This window comes from Gadus macrocephalus, chromosome 17, assembly GCF_031168955.1.
Source record: "Gadus macrocephalus chromosome 17, ASM3116895v1".
In the NCBI taxonomy this organism is placed as follows: Eukaryota; Metazoa; Chordata; class Actinopteri; order Gadiformes; family Gadidae; genus Gadus; species Gadus macrocephalus.
Genome location: NC_082398.1, coordinates 12,697,451 through 12,722,062, shown reverse-complemented (window position 1 = coordinate 12,722,062; position 24,612 = coordinate 12,697,451). Strand labels below are relative to the sequence as shown.

At 47.7% G+C, this 24,612-nt stretch overlaps 5 protein-coding genes across 10 annotated transcripts; 4 read left to right on the top strand and 1 right to left on the bottom strand.

Annotated features, from left to right (window-relative positions):
* Positions 1-17: 17 nt before the first annotated feature.
* Positions 18-2,127, top strand: LOC132475879 (endonuclease domain-containing 1 protein-like). The gene is made up of 2 exons (XM_060077260.1): positions 18-962; positions 1,390-2,127. Exons 1-2 carry the CDS (start codon positions 669-671, stop codon positions 1,984-1,986), a joined length of 891 nt encoding a protein of 296 aa, XP_059933243.1. The 5' UTR covers positions 18-668; the 3' UTR covers positions 1,987-2,127.
* Positions 2,128-2,867: 740 nt separating this feature from the next.
* Positions 2,868-4,915, top strand: LOC132475878 (endonuclease domain-containing 1 protein-like). The gene is made up of 2 exons (XM_060077257.1): positions 2,868-3,447; positions 4,215-4,915. The coding sequence occupies exons 1-2, from the start codon at positions 3,100-3,102 to the stop codon at positions 4,797-4,799; spliced, it is 933 nt and encodes a 310-aa protein (XP_059933240.1). The 5' UTR covers positions 2,868-3,099; the 3' UTR covers positions 4,800-4,915.
* A 612-nt stretch (positions 4,916-5,527) lies between these two features.
* ufsp1 (UFM1-specific peptidase 1 (non-functional)) lies at positions 5,528-6,471 on the bottom strand. The gene has a single exon (XM_060035424.1). It carries the CDS (start codon positions 6,451-6,453, stop codon positions 5,749-5,751), a length of 705 nt encoding a protein of 234 aa, XP_059891407.1. The 5' UTR covers positions 6,454-6,471; the 3' UTR covers positions 5,528-5,748.
* Positions 6,472-6,592: 121 nt separating this feature from the next.
* LOC132445439 (zona pellucida sperm-binding protein 3-like) lies at positions 6,593-10,876 on the top strand. 4 transcript variants are annotated; one of them, XM_060035420.1, is made up of 8 exons: positions 6,593-7,000; positions 7,331-7,458; positions 7,583-7,686; positions 8,102-8,276; positions 9,036-9,153; positions 9,912-10,003; positions 10,175-10,269; positions 10,484-10,876. In XM_060035420.1, the coding sequence occupies exons 1-8, from the start codon at positions 6,593-6,595 to the stop codon at positions 10,543-10,545; spliced, it is 1,182 nt and encodes a 393-aa protein (XP_059891403.1). In that variant the 3' UTR covers positions 10,546-10,876. The 4 variants fall into 4 exon arrangements, with proteins under 4 accessions (XP_059891403.1, XP_059891402.1, XP_059891405.1 ...); XM_060035419.1 differs by having other exon boundaries at positions 8,099-8,276; XM_060035422.1 differs by lacking the exons at positions 6,593-7,000; positions 7,583-7,686 and having other exon boundaries at positions 7,332-7,458; positions 8,099-8,276.
* A 5,026-nt stretch (positions 10,877-15,902) lies between these two features.
* Positions 15,903-23,811, top strand: epoa (erythropoietin a). Of its 3 annotated transcripts, none has more exons than XM_060077065.1 (5): positions 15,903-16,030; positions 20,285-20,415; positions 21,583-21,669; positions 22,079-22,243; positions 22,616-23,811. In XM_060077065.1, exons 1-5 carry the CDS (start codon positions 16,018-16,020, stop codon positions 22,766-22,768), a joined length of 549 nt encoding a protein of 182 aa, XP_059933048.1. In that variant the 5' UTR covers positions 15,903-16,017; the 3' UTR covers positions 22,769-23,811. The 3 variants fall into 3 exon arrangements, with proteins under 3 accessions (XP_059933048.1, XP_059933047.1, XP_059933046.1); XM_060077064.1 differs by lacking the exon at positions 15,903-16,030 and adding an exon at positions 16,099-16,449; XM_060077063.1 differs by lacking the exon at positions 15,903-16,030 and having other exon boundaries at positions 19,704-20,415.
* Positions 23,812-24,612: the final 801 nt, after the last annotated feature.

Genomic DNA, 24,612 nt, shown 5'->3' with positions numbered 1-24,612 from the left:
CAACCCAACAACGGGTCAGTGTGCGGCGGTGGCTTCAACATGCCACAGTCCTTTGTGCTGGAGCAACGTGTCATGTTCATGCACTGAGGTGTAAGTTGGTTGTACTACGGCCATAGTTACCGCTAAGGTAACTATGGAAAGGTTTTGCCCAGAAGTTCCCAACGTGGTACCTACAAAAAGCCTAAAATAATTAAAAAGGGGTTTGTTCTATAAATATATTTTTACCGAGTTGAATTTATGTGCAGCGGAAACACGATGCTCAGAGTCAGAGAGACATGTTTATGACGATGATACCTTCCATTGTTTTACATGAACATGGGGCCGTAGCATTGCCATTTGCATTCTCCCAGGTGTGACTGCACTTGAGTGGCCAGTGGACTGGACGGGTGCATGAGGAGCATAATGGTTTGCATATCAATCTCCCGATTAGAGAACACCCTGTGGAGTGGCTGCATTCGCCTGCGAGTTGAGCCATCGTACCCTACGGTTAGACACAAAGGAACTCACCAAGTAGTTAACAGAGGAAGCTACAAATACAGTCCTGAGGAGCATCAGAACATTTTGTTTTTTTCCCTGGAGGCCACTCCTGCCTATTTCTTTGAAAGTACACCGACGTGCTGCGACTCTGACTCAACGGTCCGCCGGGCGACACCAGTGGAGCAAAAAAAATGTTATCTTGGACGCAGGCGGTCCTCGTGTGGCTCGCCACGGTGAGCGGAGGGGTGCTGGGTACGGTGGAACAGGAGCTGTCCCCGGAGTGCAGGAGGTTCCTGTACAAGGGGACCCCGCCGACGGGCCTGGAGCGCCGCTCCCTGAGGAACATATGCCAGCGGTACAACCGGAAGGCTCGCTACCTGACGCTGTACGACACGGAGGGACGCATCCCCGTCTACTCCGCCTACACCTTCAAGCGCTCCGAGGGCAACAGCCAAAACGACGTCCCGTGGATGTACGAGCCGCAGGTAGGACCGCCGAGGGACCAGATGAACGGTGCTTAGGCGTGATTCTACTGCTTATAGAGGGTCTCTCTGGGGCACCCCGGTGGTTCACGGGGTAGAGCGCATACCATTAAGTCTCAGTCCTTACCGAAGCCACCCGGGTCAGATTCGTGCCCATGGTCCATTGCTGCATGTTTTCCCCTCTATCTTCCAAACCTTCCTGTCTAACTCACATACAAAACATAAAAACCTTAATAAATAAAGAGTCTTTGTGTGTGAGAAACAACTGGATGACACATTTCAGTTTCATCCACTTTCCTGCCGGTTCCCGTCGGTCAGTGTTTCAGTTAGGTTGGATTCCATCCACCCCCTCCTGTACAATCCTTCCCCCTTTCCCACTCCCAAACTCTCCCCTCAATATCTTTCCTCTGCCCTGTCCGTCCCACCCCAGCTCTCGTTGCTCACCGAAACCGGGGAGATGCAGCCCTTCCCGCGCAGATACACGCCCATGAACTTCGAGGACGCCCAGGCGGTGCTGGAGGACTACACCAACGCCATCCTGTACGAGCGGGGCACCCTTAACCCCAACGCGCACCAGGCGCAGCCCGACGACAAGGCGGCCACCTACACCCTGACCAACGTGGTGCCCCAGACCTGGGAGTTCAGCGCGCAGGCCTGGAAGCCCCAGGAGCAGGTGATCCGGAAGCGGCTGAACAACTACTGCCACGGCACGGCCTACGTGGTGACGGGGGTGATCACGTCAGGGAGGATGATCCGCCGGCAGAATATCAACCGAGTGGCGGTGCCCGCGTACATGTGGTCGGCGTACTGCTGCGTCGACTATGACCGCAACGCGCCGTTCAACGAGCGCTATCGCTTCCCCGTGTTCGGCCACTACGGGATCAACGACCGGGAGGGCGGCGAGGTGGTGGAGCTCTCCGTCCAGAAGCTGGAGGAGTTCATCAAGAAGACAACCTTTGTGGAGAAGAACTTTCAGATCTTCACGGACGGCTGCGTCGCACCTGCTATACAGTTGGCGGAAAATTAAAGGGCGTGCTATCTTTCAACAATGTCGCCTTTAGTGATTTGATTGTAAAATACCGTTTGAACGTATTTGGTGGCCTTCAAACTCCTGAAAATGCTCGACAACTGGACGTTAATAAATATTCTCTTCTGGCTGTTTTGAAAATTTTCTGGTCTTTTTTTATGGAGATACTCTGAATGATATAAACTTTTGTAAATATTTAAGGACAGCTGGCCTGTAAGGGGAATTAATTATTTGATCTACCTATATTTTCGATACAGATTTACCTTTACACGGCCTGGGATAAAGGACTAACGGCACAATTTCGGTATTGGGCATCAGGTTATAGTTATGGTTAGGCATAGTTCTACACACTATACCGTACTTTTCATTCTATCACACACACCAAGAGTAATTAAATAACACAATTACAATATTTGTAAAGGCCTCATTGGTCTATATTCATTAGACAGCGAACATTAACAACCCAGAAGTTAAAAAATATATATACCCCATTCAAGTGTGCATGTATCTATATGGCATTATCTTGGGGTAATTTAGAGCACCGATAACATTCACTACTTTTGACTAATATATGATAGGACAATGAAAGTTGACACACTTTGCATGTATGGAAACGAATTGAAAGCGGGTTTCACGTTGGTAGGATACCAGATAAATAAGGTGATGCCTGAGTTGCTGGCTGATGTGGTTCATGGTAGGCTTAATGGCGTGTAATTATAAGGTGTAAAAGAGAATAAAGAAAGAAACAAATAGGGCGAAGAGGATTCGACCAAAAAACCCTCTGTGGTAGGCATGCCCTACCAGAGCGCGGTGCTTGCACGTCGGACCCCATATGCTGCTCTGCCTCAGGGGGGGCACGCGGTGGTTGGCGGTGGGGTGGGGGGGGGGACTTCAACCACGTTCAGCATTGCAAGTACTTCCTCTGCAATCTCACAGATGTAACTGCACTCGAGTGGCAAGTGGACTGGATGGCTGTAAAGGTGCATGAGGAGTACGTTGGTTTGCATAACAATCTCCCGATTAGAGAACACCTTGCGGAGTGGCGGCGTTCGTTTTGCGAGTTGAGCCATCGAACCCCATGGCAAGACACAGAGAAAAACCTCTGTGGTCGTGATGCCTGTACCAGAGCGCGGTGCTCGCGCGTTTCACTCGCCTGCCGTCGACCACCTGCTGCGCTCCTTGCTGCTTCTGACGCTGCTGCTGCTGCCGGCGGGGCAGGCGGCGGTGGTGGGGGACTTCAACCAGGTCCAGCATTGCAAGGACTTCCTCTACATGGGCACCCCGCCCCGCGGCTACCTCAGCTCCGACTCCTTCACGAAGATCTGCCAGCATTACGAGGACCAGCCCCGCTACGTCACTCTCTATGATGCCCGCAGACACATCCCCATCTATTCAGCGTACACCTTCAAGAAGTCAGACGGGGAGAAGACGGTGGACTTACCCTGGATGTTTGAGCCTCAGGTGACCGCTCTGCGCTGGAGTCCAGGGAGAGCACTCTTGTGTATCTTTTTGGGGGTTGCTGTCAGTTTAAGTGTTTTTGGTTTGGTTGGATTTCGTCGAATAGGTTATTCAACTATGACACACTGTTACCACATCAGGCAAAGCAAATAGGGTTGGAGATTGCCAATGTACCACATATCCGATTTGGCAAGGACATGACTCGGCAAAGAACTTGAAAATCAAAATACAGTTTCATGGAATTCCTCTTAAAGGCACATTATGTAACATTGATACCCAAGGGTACTGCAGTCCAAATGCAAAACAATTATCCGTTACCGGCCCTTCTCCCAACATGCTCACACAGGTGGCATGATTAGCCGAGGGCAACAATAAATTTGGAGAGGGGCTCAGCCCCCCCTTCCCTTCAGACAGATATCCAGCAGTACTGGCCGGTTTAGGGGCAATGACAAAGAGGTAGGTTAGGTCTTACCATTTACATGCCTCGACTACCAGCAATCGACTGCTTTCATTCATCTCACAACCGGACAGGAAGCAATACGGAAAGGTTACCACGTCTTGAGCAGGCCAATTGCCGGTGGGCATTACAGTATTATTAAGTTGGCTGATACTAGCCAATGGCAAGGAAAAATACCTTAAGAAAAGAAATGCGAAATGAGTCTACTCACCTTGTCTGGGAAGACCGAAACTCCCATATTCTTATGCATTATAAATGTTTCACTTTCCACTTGCTTCCCATGTTGTGATGTCTCCCCCCCCCCCTCCTCCAGCTGGTTTCAGACAAGGGTAGCAGCAACATGACGCCCTTTGGCCAGTCCTCCTCCGCCTACACCCCCCCGGACCTGGAGGACAGCCAGGCCACGCTGGAGGACTACGCCGAGGCCATCCGGTACGAGCGGGGCCAGCTGAACCCTGTTGGCCACCAGGCGGACCCCTCGGACAAGGCCTCCACCTACACCCTCACCAACGTGGTCCCCCAGACCAGGGAGTTGGCGGGGTCCTGGGCGCAGCACCAGTGGCTCATCCGCAAGCGCCTCAACAACTTCTGCGGCGGGCGGGCCTTCGTGGTGACGGGGGTGACCGACTCCGGCAGCACCGTCCGCAGGGGGAACGTGGACCGGGTGGCCGTCCCCGACTACGTGTGGTCAGCCTACTGCTGTGCCAATTTCGACCGCAACGCGCCGTACTTTGAGCGCTACAAGTTCCCGGCGTTCGCGGCGTACGTCCCCAACGACCAGGCCAACAGCCAGGTGCTGGAGGTGCCGCTGAAGAGCCTGGAGAAGTTCCTCGCTGGCAGGATGGCGGTGAACCACAACTTCCAGCTCTTTCACAATGACTGCATGTCAGGCGGCTAGCGTGGAGAAGGATCACACCACCATGATTCCACGGGCCAATTTATCGTGATATTATTTGAACTCAGGGTGTTTTTAATGGTCTCTGGAATCAATAAAAAAGGAGAACTTTAACAGTACCAAGTGTTACCGTGTAAAGTCATTATATAGGTTGGGTAACCTGCTTCCAATACGATTTGGGATTAAAAAATGCATTCATTAAGATAGTCTATAACACACAATCAAATAAAATGGTTAACATAGATTGACACGATACTATGGGGTTTACGCCATATACTTACGCATCTTAGTTACGCCATATACTTACGCATCTTAGTTATAGTTTATGTAATAATTCCATATTTTATACACATTCCAGACAACAAATCAAAAAAAGTATTAAGAATCTGTTGAAAAAAATAAATGCATCAGAGTGATCTCAACTAGGAAAGGGGTTTACCAAAGCCACAGCAGTAGAGGTAGTCAGCGTTATAACGGTAGTGGATGAGAGCTCTCTCTCTCTCTCTCTCTCTCTCTCTCTCTCTCTCTCTCTCTCTCTCTCTCTCTCTCTCTCTCTCTCTCTCTCTCTCTCTCTCTCTCTCTCTCTCTCTCTCTCTCTCTCCCTCCCTCCCTCCCTCCCTCCCTCCCCCCCCCCCCTTTGGGTGTCTTCAAAAGTGCTATATAAATAAAATACATTATTTTTTAGATAGATTTTATAATTCAATGACAGGATTTAGAACATGATGCAAAGATAACACCGAAATGAATATCAGATTTATTTTGGTCTTAATGAATAGCACAAGAGAGACCTGTGATATTCCAGGAGACTTATACATTATTTGTTAAATTACTTTATAAAAAGCTTGAACAAAATCGCTTCTCTACATCTGTGCGGTACATTAGTGCAACAACTCTCTTGGCCACACGGTGGCGCCGTATCTCCATAACTGCGGGCCCGTAAGTGAGCGAGCCATTAAACGTGTCTCTTCCCAGTGAGTGGAAGACACAAATTGTAAAAAGAGCATTGGTCAAGGGAGGAAACTTTTATCCAACGAACCCAACCGTGCGTTTGCAACTCAGTTTTCTCCAGCGGCTTTCCGTAGTAGTGCGGGTCAACTACCAAAACACTGCTCCCATGCTTCCCACTACACACTCCCAGTATCCCTTTAGACGAGTTGTCCCTGTCCCCTCCCATCATCACCGGGGACCCGTGCGTCTCAAAGTGCCGATGGAGCTCCTGGACGGCCACCTCCTCCAGCTCCGCACCTCCACCCCGCACATGCACCACCCTGCACGGCACGTCGTAGAAGAAATCGAGAACGAGCGACGCTTCAAACGTCCCGATCCATCCCCGGGACCCCCTAAACGAGTCCTCTTTATCGCCCATGGAGACCAGGGCCTGCTGGATGTCCGGGAGGCTCGGAGGGGGTCGACCTGACTCACGGCTGAAGCACAGCCAGGAGGCCATGGTCTGCACGGTGCGGTAGCCGCATCCCCAGCCTCGGTCGTCCTGGCCGTCACAGCCGTAGTGGTAGTAGAGGTAGTCTCCGCTCACTATGGAGCATCTCGAATCCGGCGGATCGAGCCCGGAGTGGACCCGTCTCAGTAAGGACTCGGACCCGTTAGTCAAACCCGGGTTGTGATCTGTCCCCCAGTCGATTGCTGCTGTGTTGTTCATCTCGGTTAACCTTATTTTCGTACTATTATCAGCGTTATGGTTCGGTGTGTCTGTTAAACAACTGTGGAGTTGATTTGTTATTAGTCCGTGTGGAGACCTCGCAACGATCTTAAGTTCCGGTTTTGTGGATGCCTTCTACATGGTTTTCTGTCGCTCATGTTGTCTGATAAGGACACCTGTTGTGTGCATGCATTGGATGGACTTGGATGTTTTTTTCTCCAACGAAACAGAGATGTCGACGTGGACCTATTTTCTATGTATGATAGTTTTGAGATTTGTGCAGGGTGGTTTGATTGCAGACCAAAGTGATCTGCAAATAGGACAATACGCTGGACTCGAGATAAAATGTGAAGAAACCAAGATGCGGATATCGGCAAAACGAGAGTTTTTTTTTGGAAATAGAATCCCATTCTTACGCAAGTGTCTTCAACTGGGCGACAATGCGCCCAACGAGTCCTGCAGGGCGACGTGGAGTGGACCCGGACCTGGTCCCGAGTCTGAGATGGTCATCGACGCTAGACTTAGGGAGTGCGGGACCGAGTCCACAGTAAGAAACGAGTGAAAAAACAAAGTCGATTCTTTATTAATTTTATTACCTTTTTTTTTTTTCAGATAAGTTCAAACAAAACATAGGCCTGGTCAATTGCATAACGTAAATGTTGTTCATACATTGATTAAACATTCAATTGATGAATAGGCCCGTTTCTGATCACAATTTACTACTTATTTTATGTGGAAAATATGCCACTGTTGGCGGCATGTATCCAATAGGGGGTGTCTCTCAACTTGATCTAATCCAAGGCCAAACTTGTGGCACTTTTTTGAGTCAATTAATGACGTAATTCTATACATTTGTTTTATAATCATTCACACCCAGGTGGACGGCGATTGGCTTATCTATTACAACCATCTGGTGCTGTGTCCTGCGGTTCCCTCAACCACTAGAGGAAGTCTGATGCTAAACCATGTCACCACTCTCATACCCGTTGAGTGCCATTACAAGAGGTGAGGCAGATTCCCAATCAGGTGACAGGTTGCAGTCGTTCAACCAATTGTTGGAGGCTGATGATATAGGGCGATTGCCACCGGTCCCCAATGTATAGCCCCTCTGTAACAACGATGCATTCAGAAGGCAGATGGTGAGTGGACAGCCGTTGACCCCCAAATGGCTGCCCATGACTGCCACTACCAGCGCCTACGGACTGCTGCACTTTTCCCTTCGCACCATGACAGGTGAAAAGACTAAAGGCCGATATAGGTCACTGGGAACACTGGTTCAGGTTCCATAGACGGGAAAGAGAGCAGTACTTTTCTCTTTTACAAAGTTTTATTATGTTTTTTACAAAAATTACAAAAATAAATAATAATACTTAATTTCCATTTGCAATGTTCTTTTTATTGTGACTATAGGCTGTATCTCTACACACATTTTTTCATATACATATTTAATTTTACCAACAGATTGTTTTGGAACAAATGTTATTCGTAAAATAAAAAAATATTTAGCATTAAGGACATAATTCCACAGAACTCTCGACCCTGTTCAATATTTCAAATAGTTTCATACAATAACAGACTACCACCAGTAGGCCTATGTAATACTTGTTTACAGAAACCTCCTGTACGTCTGTGTCCTTTGCCGCAGAAGGCTTCACCGCTCCACGTAGTTCCTCCACTAACCAGCAGGGGGAGTCGGTGATCCTCGAGGCAGGTGTGGAGGCCCCGCAACACACATCGCTCAGGGTGTACGTCGACCACTGTGTTGCGTCATCCAGCCGCGAACCCCTTGAATCCCCTGGCTACGAATTCATCAATAATCACGGGTCAGTCGGGTAGTTAAACGTTAGTTATAACCGGGGGGAGGAAGAACACACTAAACACACAAGTGCCAGCTAGGGAAACAACTGGGGTCTCAGCCACTGTTATGAAGGCTGACGTTTCTTGGCTCAAAGGACCCCCAGAACTGCTCCATTCTGCACCTAGGGGGGTACATTCCTGAGGCTGAAAGGGCGTCCCATCTGCTCATCATAGAGGGGAGGGGCGCTCCAGGAAGGTCTGAATTGTGTCCCTCATCCTCCTCTCAATCACTGCCTCCAAACTGTCCGGTTATAGTCCGACCACAGAGTGGGACTCCCTCCCCATGCTTGGTGTGGCCTCCTCCCAGGCACACCGCAGCGAAGAACAGTGTGCTGGCTACCACAGACTAGGAGAACTAGGAGATCTGCAGTAGCCTGCTGCACAGATCCCAAGGACCACAGCCTCCTAAGGAAGACTATCTAGAACCTTATTGAATCCCCTGCACGGACACTTGACTCAGGGCAGTTGGGTTTGAATTGGTTGTCAGAGTCGGCAGCGTTTTACACTGTAGAACAAAAGTATCGTGATTAGCATTAATTGTGATTTGATTTGTTCCCTTACCGTCAACCCTCGACCAAATGACCCACTGTCGTGTGTGTGTGTGTGTGTGTGTGTGTGTGTGTGTGTGTGTGTGTGTGTGTGTGTGTGTGTGTGTGTGTGTGTGTGTGTGTGTGTGTGTGTGTGTGTGTGTGTGTGTGTGTGTGTGTGTGTGTGTACTATCACAGCTGTCTCATGGACAGTTTAGTTCCGGGCTCCTCATCTGCGTTTCTACCAAGGAGGCGAGACGACCGGCTCCTCTTCAGTATCCCCACCTTCCCCTTCCTGCACGACTCTGGGATCCAGGTAATGGCTCAGCGTTCTGGGCTGGACACCCGAACCATTTTAATTTAGGGCATTTAGCAGATGCTTTTATCCAAAGCGACTTACAATAAGTACATTTGTCAGAACAAAGGGAAACAATATATCACTGTCGGTAAAGTAAGGATGTTCATAGAACAAAGTGCCAAGCACCAACAATCACTAACATTCAGCGTAGACAACAAGGATGGCTAGGATAAGATGCTACCCAACTTGGTACTGTTTTTTTTTTTTTACCTGGACGTACAACATAACAATAAGTGCGAACATTAAGTGCCAGGTCGACAAACTAAAATAATACGTACATAAAGTGCCAGGACGCACAACACACAATAAGTGCGTACATAAAATGCCAGGATGCACAACACACAATAAGTGCGTACATTAAGTGCCAGGACGCACAACATACAATAAGTGTGTACATTAAGTGCCAGGATGCACAACACACAATAAGTGCGTACATTAAGTGCCAGGACGCACAACATACAATAAGTGCTTGTCGAGTGAACACGTCCACTTGTGATATCACACATGATATCCATGTGACACCTCTCTGCGGTAGGCGTGATTACAGAAGTAGTCGAGGACCTCTCACTGCCAATGTCCGTAATCTCGCTGTGTGCGACGGCCGCCTTTTCCCCGCTCCTTGATGGCCCTTATCTGTTGTCACTCAGTTTGCAATCTCGGTCCTATAAGGGAGCTGATTTGAAATGGGCTCCCACTGCTGTGCTTTGTGGTTTCAGATGTACATCAGCTGTCACCTTAGGGCCACTCTGGCTACAAAGGCACCAGACTCTCGGAACAAGGCCTGCTTCTTCCACAGCCCAACCTTCAGGTGGACACGCACGCACGCACGCACGCACGCACACACAAGCACAAGCACAAAATACATTTCATGGCACACTCTGAAACATAAGCTTTGCACCTTCTGAGGGGACCATTTCGTCAGGCTCTTCCTCACATGAAGACCTCCCCGCCTTTCCTCACACCCTCCTCCCCTCTTCAGCTGGTGCCCGGCTGAAGGCAGCGTGGAGATCTGTGCGTGTTGTAACTCTAACAACTGTTCAGACGCAGAGAGCGAGAGAGAACGTCCTCCGCATTGTAAATACCCAAGTATCTTTACTTTATCTGTTTATATTAGTTATTTTTGTATTCCATGTTTTACTTTAATATTCAATTTATATTTTGTACATAGAGTGAGAGGTCAATTTTTTTTTGCAACTTTATTAAATAAGTCCCATTTTATCTGTATAGACCTTAATCCCAGGTACAGTCTCAAAGGGCTCAACAGGCCGTATATTCATGACTGTTTCAGGGGGGGAGCGGGTGGTGCGAGCCACAGTGGGGCCCTTGCAGCACATCGGCCAGTCTCACTGAAGTGGCCGGATCCCAGTCATGCTCAGAGGAGTCCCAACACGGCCCCCCGCCGGTCGTCAGCTTCGAGCCGACACCACCGCATCAATAATGTACATCACAGTGAGATGAGGGTGTGAATGTGTGGTTGGTATGGTGTTGGAACAAGTATTTGTAACAAATCTTTCATGGCTGACAAAAAACATTTGGATAGAATTCCAATGTGGTAAAAAAAGAAGTTTTTCTTCTTATTGTCTAACAATAGGCTGGCCCTCACCAAGGCTTTAAACAGATCGTGGCAATGGCCTGTCTTCAAGTATTTCTCAAATGCTAAATAAAACTAATTGTAAATCAACTTTGTTGGCGATTTGTCCACAAGCGTCAGGGTGTTCACTGTTATCCTTATTTGTCTTTTTCCACAAATGTCTGTAGAAATGTAGAATGTACACAAAGCCCGGGAATATGAATAGTTGATCATCATCACCACACCCCCCCCCCCCCCCCCCAAACAAGCAACACGACTAGCACCCAATCCACACCATGCCAGGCCATGCAGTCTCCAGAAGTCAAACCTGTCTACATATATCTTACGTGTCTATATATATCCAGCGCCTGATCAGTCACACACACACGCAGGGATGTGCGTAATGTGGGCTACAGTTTGCAGTGGGGATCCAGAGGCTCCTCCTGGGGTTATTCATAACAACAGAGGCGAGGGGTTTGAATCTGGGTCCCCGTGAGGTAGAGAAACACACACTTATCATGGTGCAGCCAGACGAGGTCAGCCCAGGTCAGCCCCATTCCTCCTATATACATCTATAGTTCCTCTCTTGGACACAACCACTTTTCGAGTTTGTCATGGCACATGGGTTGTCAGCTTAGCCTATCAGGAAGCCTGTATTATCCCAATAATCATCCCGACTTTAACTCAATATCAATATCATCCCAACAATTAAATATACGGTTCAATCTCTTTTTTACAGTATTTTTACAGTTTATGCATATGCTATGTTTGTCTCCAAACATAGAATATGCTATGTTTGGAGACAAACATAGCTATGCTCATTATTATAAACTACCATGGCCATAGACAACCCTTTTGTGCGGTGAGAAGCTCTTCATTATAAGGACTTTGTGTACCTCCTTGGCAGCCAGGAAATGGAGTCTAAAGTGTGTTATGGTAAAAGGTTACTCCGAAAGAAGATTACCTGAAAATAGCCCAGTGCCGACGCCCGGCCTGGTGTAACACCTTATCGGAAGCGGAGGATAACGAATGAAAGGATGGAAGAGGGAGAGGGTGACTGGCTGAGATAGCACCGCGCCCAGAATAGCACAGCTATGGGAGATATGGGATAGATATGGGAGAGAAGGAGGGAGGGATAGCAACAAGTTTGAATTAAGTGGGATATTTATATTTCTACCGTGCCGGTGCATTATCGTTTTTGTGTCAGTATGTCTTCTATGATCTTAAACGTCCATGCTGGTTTGTCACTGTCCATCAAATAAAAGCCTCATGCTGAAAAAAATGGTGCATGTTCTTATGTTTCAGCTGTCTAATGTCTTAGTTCCTGCCTCCCTTCAACCAGTTTTGTGAACATTCTGCTTCCCACTCGGGTCCCGTTTCATTCAGTACGCAAAATAAGAGATTTGCTGTACAATTTTGAGCCACATCGACCATTCTCGAATCCATCCGGTATCGCACGATTTTCTTTAAGACCAGCGATAGCCCTGGCAACCAACATTATGTGGTCATCAAGTAGCGCTAGAACTGCAGCCGATGGTACAGCTCCCAGTGCCATGCAGGAGGGCAAAGGCAGGAGGCGCTGATAAGCTAGAAGCCGGTGGGACAACTCTTTGCCACCCTCAGCATCCCGAGCACCATACAGTCTATCTACACACACGTTATCTGGCTTTGATACAATGAGGTGGAGGAGGCACGGAAGGATGTCATCGTGGCGCTGGGTTTGATGTCAGTCAAACTGCGCACACACGGGAGTCTTTGCCGTCCGCTACGCAACGCAATGCCAATGCGGAAAGTTGTGATTCACCACAAAGTCACAAGTGATGCAGAGTCAGGCGGAATATGAAGGATTCCGCCACAAAGAAAGTAAACAGAGCTACAACAAAGACTGTGAAACCAGCCAGCCGGACGGTGCTCTACGTGTTCTCCCCCCCCCACACACCCCCCCACAACCCACTTACACACACAAAATACTATATCGTACGTGCGCAAATACACACACCACACACACACAGGCAGACAGACAGACGGACACATACACACACACACACAGACACATACACACACACAGACACACACACACACACACACACACCAGGTGACCACGCCGGCGGCCGCGGTGGAGCCTGTGTCGCGGACGCCTCGGAGAACAATGACTTCCGAGAGGGTGGGCTCCTGTTTCCCCCCGGCATCCTCCTCCCCCCCCCCTCCCCCATCCTCACTACATTCTTATGTCCCCCTAATCTTTCCTGTCTTGTGGCGCGCCAGCCGACCAGACACCCACACATGAACACCAGAACACACACACACACACGAAAGTGCACCTAACCCTTTTCCAAACAGAGACTTTCCTGGCATCTATTGACTATCATGTGAACTCTCTCTGACCCAGCTGTTTCAAATGTTGACCCCTGTCTGCATTTGCGATTGTAGGTGTGTGTGTGTATGTGTGTGTGTGTGTGTGTGTGTGTGTGTGTGTGCGCTGTTTGCTCATGTGTAAAACATGCACGTGGGCATATGTAGGTAGGGCGAGCACACTTTTGTGTCTGCATGCATCATGTGTGTGATTGTGTCTGCAGTGTGTCTGTCTGTACATACGTATTTATGTATTAATGTAAGTGTGTGTGTGTGTCTTTACATACATATGTATGTATTAATGTATGGGTGTGTTTGTGTGTGCGTGAGTGTGAGAGAGAGCAGGAGACTTTGGGTTCACCCACCCCCACCTCATCCCAAATATGACGGCCGCTTGCCTTTCCTGCACGTGGAGTCACTGTGACGAGCCCACCACCCCAGGCACCCCCCCCCCCCCCCCTCCCCAAACTCCATGCATGACCCTCCCACCCCCTTCCACACACATACACCCACACATACACACACTGCGCTGCATGGTTCGCAGCACGTACCTCGTCGTCGTCCCCCCACCCCACCTCTCTGTTTTCTTTGTCATGTTGGCCCAGAGGAAAGCAAACAGCCCCCTTGGGGGCTCAGAGCAAACACAGCTCAAACGTCAGCGCTGCACCACGAGGACGGGGCGCCACACTGCGTTCAGACCTCAAGCACACGCTCACAGAGACCTGTCTATGGATCGTATATATATAGAGAGAGAGCGACACACACAAAAGGCCAGTGCCAATGGCGTTCCATGTTAAATCATACAGAAGATGCTTAGATTATAGGGTGAATCCCTCTGTTTGGGTTATTTATCTTTGCTTGGTGCTCGCCCCATGCTGTATTATATTGGACTGTTTCCACTGAGGCTTCATCGTCAGACAAACACAGGCGTCGCTAATAATACTAATTATGTATTATGAGACGGCTACTTTTATGTACACAGGCAGAGGGTCCATGGTGAATGATGGGATACCCACACTACTGTAGTCTGCTACCTATGCCGGGCTACACAATTGAGCCCAGCTCTGATTAGTGTCCATGGTAACCTGGGTTCTACGTTGACGGAACCGCATCCACCATTGGATGTTGAAACTTTTTGTCTCAGAATATGGATGAATGATCATTTGTCAAATGTGTTTTACCCATTTAGACATTGAACCGTTTTTACGATTTGCAGTGACTCTAGATTCGGCGTCTTGCTTAAGGATGAGCCGTGCGGACAGCGGGGGATCGAACCAAGTTCCTTTTGAATGAGAGCACGACACCCTTTCCGCACTTTCTATCCCAATCCACTTGCTCACACCATTGGATGTGGCGACGGACTGCCTGGTGTATTAAAACGACGGACAATAGACCCTGTTCCCAGAGGGGTCAACACCAAACCCAGGTGTCCCTGATGACACTAATTAAAGTACATTAAAGTAGCCGACTCATAATACATAATTAGTATTATGAGCAAGACTGTTCGTCGGACGGTGAAAATGCTGATTAGGGCAAATGATCCTACAAATGATTTAACATTGGACGTGCGCTGGCCTTTGGGTCCACATAAGCCGCTCCAGGTCTTTTGTTGGGAGACGTCACCGCTTCCGGTAGACCCCCGGAAGGATCCAGGACTTCCCCTCTTGCGTAGGGCCCTTGGAGGGCCCTTTTGAGGACAGCCTTTCTGATGTCTCCTTGTATGACGCTGGCAATAGGATGCAGAACAGGAGCGGCTGCGCTGTTGTCTCGGCAGGATCACACAAAACTCTAACCAGTGAATGGCCACAAAAAAGCTAAACATTTCTCAAATACCTGTGCATTCATATCTTCCTGAATTGATGTCCGTTTCCTGCAAAGGTAGCGCTATCATGGTCAAAGGATTTTCCTTCCCTCCTGATCGAGGGTTTGCAATGGAAGAGGCATAGGAGAGACTGCTGTGGTCACGTGGTTGTGACCCGAGGAAGCAAGAGGAAACTATTCAAAGATTGCGGTGTGTCTGACGCTATACAGTGGCCCTTAGGTCAACTTCCTTGAAAGAGTTCCTATGCTCTCTGCATTACGATGAAGTCATCATTGTTTAAAGGGGGGGGGGGATTCCTCACCTCTTCCTGGATGAGGTTAAGAGGTCGGCCAAAGCGGACGCAATGAATGAGAGTTTCCCAGAATAAACACAGTAAACATCAGTTGGGAGGGGAGCACAGGTATAAGGTCAGGATGTATGTCTCGACACACACTTGTAACGAGTAGCTCCTCTTCTTTGCCTGAATGTGAGTAATTTCCTAAGAGTCTAGCCGAAATCAGGTGTTTTGTATTATGGGTTAAAGAGTTTATTATTCAATACTGATGATTGTACAATCACAAGATCTGGGCTAGATGTTGGTTTGATAGAAACACTGAATAGGATTGTATAGTAGATGATGATGCAGAAAACTTTGACAAGCACAATGTACTAGGTTGGATAGATTTGCCCTGTTTTCTTTCTTTTTATTTTCCAGCCAATTCTGGAACATGATGCCAGACCAAATGAGCATTTGAGGGGATCACTCAGAGAACAACAATGGGAGGGAAGTTACCGCACGTCTTTTGGGGAGACATTATTTACCTTTTTAGGGCAATTGTTAGGAGACATGCAGATTATCTGGATGACAATAAAAGAAAAATATTTTCGCTTTGGAGGAGGAAGTAGTTCAGATAGTCATCACCAAAACAAAGCTACTTTATTTTCAAAGTCATAAATAAAAAAAAAGAACGCCATCACTTCATAGTAACACCTACCGGATAAGATCCACAAAAGAGCTTCGTTTCCAATTAATGGGCGATAGACGGACTCATGGGCGCACCGGTGAGGACCCTCTGAAGTGGACTATGCACACACGGATATGGAGTTTACCAGTGAGTTGTGGACACACTTGATGTTTCTATAAAACGGTGTTCTTTGTTGCGTGTCTCTGTCGGCGCTTGGCTCAACAGACTAGGGACTCTCGGGCAGTGAATGATTAATCGCTCGCTGCGGTGCGTAAAAGGCGCGCGTAAAAGGCACCGCGGGCCATCACGTCGTCGCCGACCTCAGGTCAGGCGAATATAAGGTTTAGTTGGGCTGCAGTGGAGACCATTCCTCTATCTCGCCGCCGGGACATGAGGTTCATGCTCAGATCACCCGGACAAGGCGATGTGTGCTTGTATTGGATGGGACTATTTATTCCTTTGGTGTGACCTGTAAAGGTTGATTTTCGTTCAGACGACAGATTTATTCCACAATGTTTTTAAAATATGTGTCACCTGTTTGCGAATGTCGCAGAAAATCGTTAGAGGTAAGAGTGTTTCACTTACTCACTTTGGTTTGGCTCCGATCGTTTTTTTAAGATTGAGAACTTATTTCAAAAGGATATTCTCAAACCCATTGTTAATGGACATTTCAGTTATTTTTAAACTACTATTATGTTTTTCCTGTTAAACAGGTTAGGGCCATATATGTAGGCCATACAATGTCATAATTGTTTTGTCCCAAAAGCCCTCAACTTGATATACTTTTTCAAGCATATCCTTAAAAGTAGCATCTAACGTCATATATTCAGATTTCGGCTCGGTTAAATCCAGTATTGTACAGTATACATACGATTTCCCAATATCGCACTGGTCAAAAAAGAGGGGGGAAAGGGGCCGTGGGATACAGTTGGTGTTTTTAGGTGTATTTCGGTGGTTGTAGAATGTAGTCAAATTGCATGCAACTTTTAATGTTGTCATGACGCGTTTGGAGCGCCATGTATCCCGCCTTCGCTCATGTGCTCAACCATTTATTCCTTATAGGCCTAACTACTATATTTTGGGCTATACGGGCGCAACTCTGCAGAAGGAGAAACTTTGCAAAATCGCACGTGGAACCTGAATTTGCGCTTCTAGAAAACCGATGAGTCACAGTCTAGTCACAGACTCATCGAACACGACAGGAGAGCATATCTCTGCTGAGTAGCGCAGTTTCCTTCACCATCTTGTTCCTCGCAGTTGGTTATAATCTGTAAACAGGGAATCATGTATGTAGGCTATACAGTATTGAACAAGCTCCTCAGCAAGTGCCATCGTTTTAGGTCAAATAGAGGTGGCTTGGTAGATAAACATGAGACAAAACTGCAGCTTCAAACAATAGTTAATAAACAAAAACTTCACTTTCGGACCACAGATAATGAACACAGAGACACATTTCTGTTTCTTGTATGTTCTTTTCATAATGAACATATATGGCAGTTCAAATACGTTCATACCATGATTACATATCTAGATAATCAACACAAAATGTACCTATTATTTACCAATATAGATAATCAACAAAGAGACTTAAATGTCTACATGTGGCTATCCGACTACAACCTACCAGTGTTGAACAGTAGCCAAAGACAACGGTATTTTTCTCCCGTGCAACATCCATTATCTCCTCCCAATTTAAAGCCTGTACCTGTGTGTGTTTGGGAACACGTGTTTCCACACTGGCGATTCATTAATTCTCACGTAGTCCATGGTAAAGGTCGAGGCCGATAATGCTGAGTCACACACTTTTAGGCAGCCTTTTTGGACAGATACCAAAGCCTACTATAATTAGCTTACGTTTTACCCACCGCTCGCAACCTTGGACAATGGCCAGCAAGGATGTGGGGGGGCAAGGGGGGGCAAGGCAAAGGCAAAGACATTTTTAGTAAAGAAGTTTTGAAGATGAGCTCAGGGGGACGATATATTTGGTATGTTATTAATACGTCACCAAGACTTGAGGGAGGGTTGGAGTCACGGATCACTATCTTTGTTAGATCTGAGAGATCTGAAGAAGGTCTTTGGGCATATGATGCAGGAGAACCCTCTTCACTCAGAGTGGGATCTAGTTTGAACCACATGTAACCGTCATGTATACCTGAGGTCTGTTCAGCCATGTATTTCTAGAGCATAATGGGACTGAGACATCTTGGCAAATCGATGAACATTCAATGTACTTTTGTGACACCTAAGAGGCCTTGCTGTCAGTATATTCCTCCTGTGCAGTGTGCTTGCACCAACACTTCAACGGTTCACAGGGATTCACCAGATACATAAAGAATGGTGTTTATACACCATGGATATACGATGACTGAACCCTTTGAGGAACTTCAACCTCCCAAATGGCACTGACCACTTAATTCCACAGAATACTCAGAAGTCATTAGCTGTAAAATCTGTAATACCTTTCTCAGGACCTTAATATGATTCGTCAGCGTGCGTGGCACTTAAGTGTGCATGTGAACCTCGTTTGGTTTCTTTAGGGCGGGTCTTGTCCTGGGGTCTTTGAGTTTTTTTGTCAGGCCTAAGTGTCCTTTACCTCACCCAAAAAAAAAGAAGCTGGGCTGTGTTCCAATGTCGTCTGCCATGCGTCACACCGCCATGTGGCTCTGAAAGGCTGCATTCAGGAGATGGCATGAGACGGGGAGAGGGGGGGGGGGTGGTGGTGGCGGAGTAGGCCAGATCTCCCACATGATCCACAACACTAGAAGCGCTGGCTGGCTAGCTGAGTTTTCCAAGCGCATGCCTCTGTTCCACGAACGGAGCGCCATGTGTGTGTCTAATCGCATGCCCACATAATTGATGCCGGCATGCCTTGGGACATCAGGTGATGCCCCTAGTGTATTTGTGTGTGGGTGTGTGTGTGTGTGTGCGTGTGTGTGTGTGCGTGTGTGTGTGTGTGTGTGTGTGTGTGCATGCGTGTGTGTGTGTGTGTGTTAGTGTGCGTGTGTGTGTGCTTGTATGTTATTGTGCACGTGCTTGTGTGCCTGCGCGTGTGTGTGTGTGTGTGTGTGTGTGTGTGTGTGTGTGTGCATGCGTGCACGTGCGTGTGTGCCTGCGTGTGTGCAGGTGTGTGTGTGTATGTTTCTCAGATCCCCAAAAAATGACATCCTCAGTGAGCATGAGCCTAGGTCTGAACTCCACAGACCCATGGCGCCATGTGGTCTGAATATAGCCAGGCTGGATTTCTGACCAATTAAATGTGTAACCTATTTCTAGGTATCTTAGTGTGTGTGTGTTGCTTCATGGGTCCTGAAAAGCAAAAAAGTTCAGGTCCCAAATTTGGAAAGTAATGTTATGTGGCCAGTGCCGCTGCTAGCTATTTTGGGGCCCTAAGCATAACTCCTTTATGGGCCCCCCCTCCCCCCGAATTCCCCCTACCAGCCCCCTGCGCTGAATTGTTGACGGGGGGGACGGGGTGGTAGCGTACAATTGTTGATGGGGGGGGGGGGGGGGGGATGGGGGGGGAGCATACATGGCCGTGTGCGACTCCTAACACTATGGGCTGGTGGATAATTCAATACATTTTTTTTTTTATTGCCATGGGCCCCCCCTCTGCCTTGGGCCCCCCCACAACTGTCTCACTTTCCCCCGTAGTCCGTCGGCCCTGCACACAAGTATTGGAATGTCCAAAATCTTTTAAATTAAATAGTTATCCATAAATACAAACTTAAAACCAGAAGTATACAAGTATACATTTTTTTTTTTTTTTGGGGCCCCTCTCAGGACTTGAGGCCCTACGCGCAGCGCGTAGTGGGAGCGGCGGCACTGTATGTGGCTTTGTGGAATGCCGGTCTTTATTATAGAAATATTACAGTTGATTACAATAGTTTTACTATTGCAATTGTTGCTGCAAGGGTTAGACTCTCTGTTGGGTGCAAAGCTTTTTTTCATTGGATAATAAATCATGGTAACTTTGTCTGTTCATTGGAGATAACCCTTGAAAAGACAGCGCATGCATGAAGACACATTTTCCTGTTTAGCTGCTACAGATAAGTAATTACGGAATTCGGGATACGTTGAATGTATGGAAATAAAATGGAATGAATCACAGAAAAATTGTGTTGTAATTCTTATGTTCAATGAATGACGTATCCACATGACTACTGTCACAACCCAGTTCAAAGGTTGGACAACCTTTAAGGGGGCACAGCACATGAGAGAACAGTCTTTCTATTGATTTAAGATCAACAAATATTAATGACTGTGGGCGTCTGTGGTATCTGTGGTGTTTACATTTACATTTAGGGGATTTAACCTGTTGAGGACAACCATCTTGGTGCCGGGATCTGTTAGCAGAGACATTAGTGTTTGTGTTTATGTGTGTGTGTATGTGTGTGATTGCAGGACTGTTTGCCCTGCTGTTGATAGTGCTAGAGTGGACCCAACCCTGCCTGCCTTCCCCTCTGAGACCCATCTGCGACCTGAGGGTCCTCAACCACTTCATCAAGGAGGCCAGAGACGCAGAGACTGCAATGGTGAGGGCACGCACACATGCACCCACACACACACACACGCACACATGCCGGCACACACACACACACACGCACACATGCCGGCACACACACACACACACACACACACACACACACATAAAAACGCAGGCACACACTCACACACATAAACACGAAGGCCCCCACACAAGCACAAAGACATAAACATGCACGCACGCACTCACACACACACACACACACACACACACACACACACACACACACACACACACACACACACACACACATACAAAGACATATAAACACCCACACACACATTAACACGCATGCATGCACAAACCCTCTCCCTCTCTCCCCAGACTCTCTCATAACCTGGTAAAAGAAAAGTCAATGACTAATAAAACGGCAAGTACAACAAAGCTACAACAAATCTATCAAAGTCATGGGTTCTGTTCTTGTTTTAATCTGACACCATTTGCACTACAACTCCCGGCCTTTATGGCACAAAGCTTTACTTCCAGTTCAATATTGAAATCCAACTGGGGGACTATAGGTGCACTCACACTAGGCCATCTGGCCGTGGCCGTGGCCGTTTTCACACCTAACCGTGCTCAAATCTGCCAGTGTGAGTGTGGCCAGTCTGGCCAGGCCAGGCCGATTTGGCCACTTGGGAGAGGTGTGCTGCTACGGTACGGGACGCCACGGTACAGATGCTAATGAGCCGACACGCGCACACGCACGGCTACGCAACCTGAGCTGGATGACGTATAGCCCATGCGACGACCACGGACATAATAAAGGCGACGAGCCTTCTTTCCCATTAAACGGTAAACATATATCCAAATAAGCAACAGACTCAGCAAAGTGCGAACTGTGTTCTCTGTGTTGTTGTCCATTGTTGTTAAAACTCTGACTGGCGGCAGACTTTATTATGGTCCATGCAGCGGACGCTTGGTGATGACGTGTTACTTACGACGTGATGACGTATGTACAAGAGCCTACCGTGGCCAGGCCACAGTTGCGACGGCCAACGGCCACGGCCAGATGGCCTAGTGTGAGTGCATGCCAGAGAACAATGGGGCCATTTGAGCACGGTTAGGTGAGAAAACGGCCAACGGCCACGGCCAGATGGCCTAGTGTGAGTGCACCCTAATAACACCACTTTCTGTCTCGTCCTCTCTCCCGGATCAGCGGTCGTGTTTGGAAGGATGCAGTCTCTCCGAGTCCGTCACTGTTCCCCAAACCAGAGTCGACTTTGAAATCTGGGAGAGGAAAACTGTAAGTAAAAAAACATAACTAATGCATATATAGGCTGATGTATGCCAGTTGGTGGGGTGGGCATTTAATCAGTGAAAACATTCTAAACACGGGTGGCTCCACTGGAAGTCGAACCCCTAACCCTGGCAGGGTTGATACTATGCTTTGGCATGGCTGTGTACCTATCCTTCGGAACGTCAATTATACTAAACAAGTGTCAGGGTGGATGCGTAGTGGTTGTGGTGTTTGACTCCCGGGTTCGAACCCCATGTCCGCAGCCTATATGTATAAATGAATACAGCCTGCTCGTAATGTTTACTGAAAGAAGTCGCATTGGATAAAAAGGCTCATGAGTCAATACAAATATCTATTTCAGAGGGGATTGTCTCAAGGTTACACACTGAAACCAATGCACTCCATGTTGTTCCAGGCAGAGGTCCAAGCACAGGAGGTGCAGTCGGGCCTGTGGCTGTTGCACCAGGCCCTGAGTCTGCTGCAGAGCTCCGTCACCAACACAGCGCTGCAGAGCCACTTAGACAACAGCCTCCGGAACCTGCTCAGCACCAACGCCGTGCTGCGCAGCCTCAACTTCCAGGTGAGGCTTTGCGTTCACAGAGATGACGCAATGACACTCATTTCCTCCATCATGTGCTAATGGCTGTTGATAGATTTTACAATGCACTTTGGAGAACCCAGGTTCTCCCTTTATATCACCTAGCCTGGCTTTTGGGGCTGAGCTACGAGTGTGGAGGACAGCAGGTGGATATGTGGCAGTTGAGTTGTGCGTAGTGCTAGCCAATATAAGCTACACCTTTATCTTTCGTTTTCCTTTGAATGCAGGCTACGAAAGAAGTCGGTTTCTGTGTAGCATTATTCCGCTGCTGTCAAAGGGACATGTATGAACCTGGCCGTGTTTGGCGATGGCGTCCACCATGACATTGAGGTGTTGGTCGTGTCTTTCCTCCAGGAGTACGTCCCTACAGACAGTGGCCTGGACGGGGAAGATACATGGCGGGTATCCACGGCCACAGAACTTCTTCAAGTGTACGTCAACTTCCTGCGTGGCAAGTTGCACCTCCTCCTGTCAGGTGCACAGGCATGCCAGCAAGACGTCAGCTGATTGGCCAAGAAACTGGACAGAGTTTTTTTTTCCTTTAATTGTATATTTATTGTATTCAACACTTTTTGACCACCCTACCACCGCGCTTATTGGACATAACGGAAAGTGGCAAATTATGTATCCGCCACGTACCAAAGAAACGGACGACTTTGGGCGGAGGCTGAGAGCCAAAATGGCGGCCCTTACTTCTTCTAAGACTGCACCTTGGAATGTGAAGACGTGGCGTCTGGACATGTGGGGGGGAGGGGGGGGAATGGGGCAGCACACATAGACTAAGGCAGATGCATTGCACTGCTTCAAAAGCTTTCCAATCAGCACTCTTCAAGCACTTTGTGTGTGTGTATGTGTGTGTATACTTGTTGTGTGACGACCGCTCGTTTCAATTTGTGTTTGTAAAAAGTGTGTTTGTACACGTACGTGTGTGTGTGTGTATGTGTGTGTGTGTGTGTGTGTATGGGTATGTGTGTACGTGCGTGCGTTGGTGTTTTCTGTCAATTTGACCCTTGAACCCACCTCTTCTGATTGTATGGTGGACTCACAGCAGTGGACAATGCGAGGCAGTGGACCACCCAGAGAGTATAGTTTGCACCTGGAAAACGGCAGAACGATAAGTTTGCAACATCCTTTTTCCCATCGCCACTTCAGAGAAGGCCGGGTGGAGTGTTGCCCTGATTTTTATCCTTAGCCTCACCAGAACACAATGATGTTATTCTACAGTAAATATTTTAATATATATTTGTAATTGTTCTGCAACAGATTATTTATAAAGATTTTTATTTCTGCCTTTTTAGAGCTGCAGTCACTGTTGAATGTACTTTTTTACACTCTCGCCTTTTAGGTGTGTTGGGGGGGTTCCTCGAGCCCCCTGTTGCTGGCTAGAGCTTCAAGCTCACCCGTAGAGGTGTCCGTCACACCCAGATCATCTTGAACATGTATCTTTATGGGTAGAGATGCCTAGCGTTGTCTTTTTAAAGTTTTATACTCGCTACTCTCCAGAAGTAAAGAAACATTCAGACAATTAATTAATTAAAAAAGAAAAAGTGTTTGATTTTGTGTCTTTCTTTTTTTTAAAGAACGGATTAGTCTTTGGTGCTATCGTTTTACCTCCAAATGACGTGTGTGCGTTTGATGACGCTAGTGCCACATGCACAATCAGCGCTGAACGACGAGGATCCGTGCGGAAAACAATGCCAGCAGGAAGAATTGTGATTGGGCTTTTTATGGCTTACATCCTGCAAGGAGCACAAACCTAAACTATTTTCCGGACTCCCAGGCTTTCTCATTCACACTTGCAAACAGTGCGTTGTTCCCACTCTCGTATGTCATCGCTTCACGTCACAGGCATAGCAATCAGTCCACACTGGAACTCTGCGTCGCTGACGAGGGACGCGCGTACACTTCATCAAGAGTCTAGTTAGTTAGTTAGTTGTTGCTTCCCAGCTTGAATGACGGATGGTGACCAAGAGATTTGTTTCCTGATGATGTTTTACTTTCTTGTTTTTTCCTTTAGCCCTCTGCATTCCCACCATTCTTTAGTTATTTTAACTCAAAATATTATTGGCGGGCTTAAAAAAAGGATGTGGATTTGTTATGTGTCAACAACAAGTCTATTGGGGGAGAAACAAGGTCTGGTGAAATCAACCGATAAGGGACATTTTGGCAGTGGGTTGGAGACACTGGAGTGTGTGGTTTGCCTCACGCAGTGGCGGCCAACTAACCAATTTGATTTTCCCACGTTCAAGGTTCAGAGTGTGTTTTAACAATCCTCATGGATGTCCTTATCTCAGCTGATATGCTACCGCTTATTCAGGGAGAAATAAAGTCACAAAAAAACTGATAATTAC